The sequence below is a fragment of the Lepeophtheirus salmonis genome, chromosome 9 (assembly GCF_016086655.4).
Source record: "Lepeophtheirus salmonis chromosome 9, UVic_Lsal_1.4, whole genome shotgun sequence".
Lineage (NCBI taxonomy): Eukaryota > Metazoa > Arthropoda > Copepoda > Siphonostomatoida > Caligidae > Lepeophtheirus > Lepeophtheirus salmonis.
The window spans coordinates 16,613,683-16,619,820 of record NC_052139.2 but is presented as its reverse complement, the minus strand read 5'-3'; the positions used below and the strand labels follow the sequence as shown (position 1 = coordinate 16,619,820).

Sequence of the window (6,138 nt, the reverse complement as noted above, 5' to 3'; positions counted from 1 at the left end):
CTACATGTAGCCCATTTTTACTTCAATCACAAATTTCTTTGAGAGAAAAGGTTGGATTAAGATGTCATTAGACGTTAGATGTGAAGGAACTGGAACTAACGCCGATGTTACCCCTTCGTCAATTTTTTTTTTTTTTTTTTTTTTTTAGTTTTGATGGTGGCAGTTTGGGTTCTGAAGAATATTTGCAACTAATTGAAAAACGATTGGCCGGCAGTGAAAATGAAACTGTCGTCCCGTTTTCTGCAGTGACTGGTAATTTCTCTAAATTCCCGAGGAATGTGATCGATCAACTAAGTATAGATCAAAAATATCTGTATAAATATGTCAAGCCGTTTCAACTGGTTTAGAGCTAGCAAACTATAAACCTGGAAAATTGGCACACTCAAGACGGCTTATTACTACTAATCGTTGACTCAGATTTTATGCAATTTCTCATAATCCATCAAGAAGCTTGGAAATGCTTGTCAACTACGTACTGAAAGTCTTCGCTTCAGTAGGGTTCCTAATCAAGCAAAACGTCTTTTGTAATTTGTGTAAAATTAAACAAATTTTGAAGTTTGAAGTTAATTATTAACTACGGGCAAGAGAAAGAAACTATATACAAATCACACACCCGTATCTAGCAATGATATGACCAGGAATTATTATGAGTCCGACAATGTTTTACATTTATAACTCCGCTAAAAATCCCCAATTATACTCTGAGTGAGACAAGGAATCATACTTATAGCTCCACAACAAATCTTCAGTCTTTCTCTTCGTCTTTGACGGACTGGTAATTAATTTATACTTTGCATTATAGACATTTTTTAAAGAAGAAGCTGAGAATTAATTTGAATTTTTTACTTATTTTTCATTAAATATTTTCACTTTTGTATAAAAAATTTAATGTGGGTAATTTTTTTTACACAATGACCTTTTTTTAGAAAAGGCCAAGCCTTTTTTATGGTCTTTCTTCAATCAATTATGTCCATATTCCTTTTATAAAAGCGTCAGTCCTTTATTTATTTTTAGGGTGTGCTCAAAACAAAGTATCAATCTATGTATTTAAATATATGAAACTTTTGAGGGGCAAGTACTCCCATTACTCCCACTTAAAAAGTATTTTCTCCTGTTTCTAACCTTCTCTTTTGGAGTAATCCATGAATACGACTGAAGAAATCTTTTATGACTCACGGTCATCCTTTAACAATAACATCAAACAGATAAACGCTTCAAATATATTTATTCATGGAAATGTACGATAAAAAACAATGAAATGTGAATGAAGTAGACTGCAATACAGTGTCAATAAATAGATAAAAAGTATGAATTTGTTGTGTGTGGAGAGAAGTGAGTATTTCTCGCTCCATTTGGAAATGAGGATGGATCTGATCGAGTCATCGAATGTTTTTCAATAGATTTGAAACGTTTTGGAGAAAAGAGGACTTCCTCCGAATGAAAACCGGTTTCTCCATATCTTCATCTCTACTCATTGCTAAAGGCGTCTGAGATCCCTCTTCCGCACCTCTTGTTCCAAGGTCAGTTGAAAAACGATGCCCATGGTGATGAAACTCGGAGGTTTTGTTCTTTCTGTATTTGCTTATGACTCGCTTATTCCCACTACTCTCTCTGAAGCTTTTCGCCTTTGCCAAAGCGCTCTGATTCCGAGGAGGAGTAACTGATGCAGGAGGGAACATTGTTTTGAGACGGGTTTGCTCCTCTTGAATGAGTCGAAGCTGTGATTTGGATAGTCGGCCATTGAGGACAGCTTCCGCATGGGATGTAATATCCATCTCTAGACGGGAAAGATCCAATAGAATAGTATTCAATAGGAAAATGTCGAGCTCAGCATCTTCTCTGAGGTGAAGGTATCCCTGGGAAAAGATCTTGATACTAGTAGAGATGTTGAAGCACTTTCCAAAGATTTGGTCCCAGTCAATGCCAAAAAATCGAATGGAAGGATCAAAGCTGGGGTCTTGAAAAGGTTCATTGAAAGAAAGGAGATTTAGTTGTCTTGGAGTGAGGCGAGACTCCACCAGGGAGTAGAGATTATCTTTTATGTCTTGGAGTTCGGCTTTAAGCTGAACAATTCGACGAACAAATACCTGTTAACAGGAGAATAATATGAAAGTTAGGAATATAATTCTTGGGTTTGAGAACAAGAAAAGACAAAAACCATCTCTTTCTCTTACCTGTTTGTCTTTGTTCCCTTCGTCCAGTTCTTCACAAGCCTTGCTCAGTACTTTGAGCTCTTGAAGTAGCGAACTCGTTCTCTTCATTTTTTTGTCGAGTCGTTCCAACTGTTCCTTTGTAGAAAGGATATCTAGGGACTTGAAACACTCTGCGGTTTTGTCAATGAGGCCTTCGATGTTGTGTTCTTCTTGTTGTATCATGTTGAGTGGATTTGAAATTAGTAAAATATTTTTAGTTAATCACAAATGTGTTCAACCCTACTTGAATGTGTACTGAAGAGTAAGCCAAGTATTCACCCTCTTATATACATTTGTAAGTAACGTAAGAAGAACAAGGGAGAAGCAAAAAAACTCTCCTGCTTTTTCTTTGCCGTATTTCACCGACTCTTTCTTTATTTTGCTTTCACTCTTTTGAAGAGATATAAAAAAAAATGTTATGAGGAGAGGAAGTTCTATACCTACGTACAAATAGTCAAAAAATTAGAATCAGAGAAAATCCCCGTTAAAAGTAAAATAATAATCTGTCATATCTATTATTACGTACTTTCCTGGAACTGCAACCCAAATTAGCATCATTGCACGTTGAAAAAATTAAAAAAGAAAGAAAAGATTTTCCCAAGTTTTTACAGTTATACTGTCAGGAAGTTAAAATATTTATTTATTACTTGGATCATAGAAACAATAAACAGTGAATTTTCAGGTTTACTTTTTTTTTTAATTTTAGAACCCTAAAAAACATTTTGAAACCTATAAAAAAAAATACCATCAATAACTAATTTTCTACTGACTTGTTATTATTGACCTTCTAATAGAGAAGCTTTCTTTTTGAAATAATTAGAGACAATGAGTCTTCTAAAACTTTTTTTTCCCTAAGAAATACTGAGAATCTAATATACATTGCGCGTACTTAAGATAGTTAAATGAAAAGTATCTATATTTCCTGGGTTAATTTTCCCTAAATTTCATTTATTGCTATCATTGTTAGGGGTGTGAAAAGTGTTTAAATGCCTATGAGTGTAAATCAATTATATATGTATGTTGTAACTTTGATTGACGAGATATCTACAAATAGAGATCACCATAGATGAAAATAATACTTTAATCGAAGAGTACCCATCGATGTGTATTAACTGCTTGAACATGTGATACAAAATGGAGCAACATATTCACAACTAATGTATGTGCGATTCAAGTTTATACTTGGGACATTCCATGTGGAGTGCACACACCCTGACAACATCCTCACCACTGATTTTAATAACTTTTGTTGTGTATGTTTATCGCAACAAAATAACACTATGCCTGGAAAGGGGATTTGTTTTTGAGTCCCTTAAACTTTGACCCTTTCCGTACTTCAGTGGAACATAAATTGGCTCAGAGTTAAACAATTTACTCTATTGTATGTTAGACTTATAAAAATTGATATCATTAATTACGTTACATAAAATGTATCTTTAGCATTCCATCTATAAGCTTTTATACTATTTTTTAGTGATAAAAAAATAATTATTTTAGAAATATAGGACGGTATTATAAGTTGAGCTCAATTTATTCATGAAACTTATCATTATAATATGTAATAAACCAATCAGTTTTCCATAGTTATTTTTTAACTTTGAGTGTTTCATTTGAGTCATTACCTCTGATTTTGTGACGTCTTGCGAAGCTCAACAGATAACAGATTAACAAATAATTAAATCGTAGAAATATTCAAAGTATAAACCTATTTCTAGTTTGTTAGGAAAAATATATTACTTTATGATTTTTTTTTTTTTTTTTTCAAGTTCCAAAAATTAAATAATTTTTTTATTTGTCTAAATGTGGCATTCAACCTCACTCTTTATCTAGCAATGATATAGGAAGAATGTTGATCCTCAATTCTACCCCAATTACAACAAGTACTTACACCTTAACTCTCCAACAAATCCTTAGTGTTACTTTTCGTCTTTAACCCCCTAGTGATTACTTGATACTTATATCTTCTTTCTTGAACAATAATGATAACATCTTTGAAAATAAAAATTGATGTCCATAATGCAATTAAAAAAATAGCAAAGTTTTCATATTTTTTTTAATCTTATAACTAAAATGGTATATCATATATCGTCTTTGAAGTATTAACATTTTATCAAACTGTTCATTTGGTGCACAAACTAAATGGCGAAGGAAAAGATAAGGTGGTGAATGGAGAGTATAGTTTTTACAAATACATTCGTTAATAGATTTTCAAAAATTGAATATAAATACAAATAATTGTAATTGGATCATTCATAGAATAATTGGGTTTCTTAATAAAAGAACATAAATACTCATTTATTTATTTTAAGAAAGAAAATTGATTTATTCAGTACAAGATCGTAAATATTTGATTATTGAAAATTCAAACAAAAATATAGGTAGATACTTAGAATAAATTAGAAATGTGATCACAGTAGTTTAATAATTATTACTAAACAATATTGCACATCCAATGCGTCAATTTAAAACAATAGTTAAACTTTTGTTTGAAGGTACATTTTTATTTCCGTTCCAATAGTCTTCTTGCTCCCTCCTTTTATTTCCTCCAAAATATCTTTCAGTATGAGATATGACGTAGTATCGATCAACTCTCTGTTGATGTTCCGACGCGGGAATTCTTTTTATTTATTTAATTCAATAGTAACAAAGAAGAGAATCTCTCTGGCCTAGAAAATTTCCTTGTCAGTCGGTAAGCTTTATACGAACTCAGCGAGAGCCAAACTCCTTAAAAGCGTCTAAAATAAAGATTTACTTCTCTATGAGTTTATCCAGCCACATAAGTATGTTGAAATTGCAAGACCTGGCCAGTTATAGCCTAAATATTCTTCACTATTCTACAGTTTTGTTAAAATATTACAAAAATATATGATTTACATAAAAAATGTAAATGAATTTTCAAAACATATCAGTTATACAAAAAAAATAATTACAGAATCAAATTTCAACATATATATGCTTCAAAAATGTCTAGAAATGTATGACATCAAATAAATAAAAAAAAGTGTAATATAATTTATATACAGAGTGGGGACTCAAAACTTGCAGTATCATGACTAAATTATGAAAAACGAAGTTTTTATGGAATCAGGAAAAGACCACTCAAAATTTGTAGTAGATGTAAGCTACAATTATATCCTCTAATGGAGATGGCAAAGGTCTCTATAGCTTTTTTGTTATTGACACCGGCGCTGAAGAGATCGCGCAAACTGTGCTTTTTTTTTTTTTTTTTTTTTTTTTTTTTGTTCCTTTGACATTTTTACACTAAGTAATGTGGTATATTTACAGAACTTGTGTATTTTGGTTTCAGATATCGTTTTGTTGCGTAATGCAACAGTATAATTAATAATAACGGGGATATAATTGTAGCTTACAGCTTTTGAGAGATATAGATTTGATACTACACCTCCATCTTGTATTTGACGAAGGAACATTTCTCTAGTAACCGAAACAAAAGAAGAATGGAATACTCTGTTTCGAATTATAAAATGATATTTTGTCATTGATAGGTTATTTTTTTCAAAATAAATCTCTCAAGATTTCAAAGAGAACCCATATAGTTCAATAATAATCAAGTTACAATCATTGGCAGTTCAGTTTGATTTCCATGCCTCTTTACGAATGTATTCCTTGAAATGTATTTTCAGCATTTTTTACATTCAACTCTTTCCCTATTATAGATCATTTAGAGCGGAATCATCAGTTAATCATATGAGCTACCAACTATTTGAAGGCTCAAACTTGCGACGGTTTTTTTTATAAATGAGAATATTCTAGATCATAAAGGATACTCAGATGAGCCCCACATGGTATTAAAGCCTTTCTCTTAGTAGAGCATTTTTATGTGACGTCAGAAGAATAAAAACCTTTTCTTCATAAAGATTAAGAAAAATGAAGAATTACTACCATAAATTTGGATGTCAAAATGGGATCAAATACAAATAAATGA

The 6,138-nt window shown here is 31.7% G+C and overlaps 1 protein-coding gene across 1 annotated transcript; it reads right to left on the bottom strand.

The window, feature by feature from the left end:
- Positions 1 to 1,208: 1,208 nt before the first annotated feature.
- Positions 1,209 to 2,485, bottom strand: LOC121124565 (uncharacterized). The gene is made up of 2 exons (XM_040719722.2): positions 2,175 to 2,485; positions 1,209 to 2,087 (listed from the first exon to the last, which is right to left on the bottom strand). The coding sequence occupies exons 1-2, from the start codon at positions 2,373 to 2,375 to the stop codon at positions 1,380 to 1,382; spliced, it is 909 nt and encodes a 302-aa protein (XP_040575656.1). The 5' UTR covers positions 2,376 to 2,485; the 3' UTR covers positions 1,209 to 1,379.
- Positions 2,486 to 6,138: the final 3,653 nt, after the last annotated feature.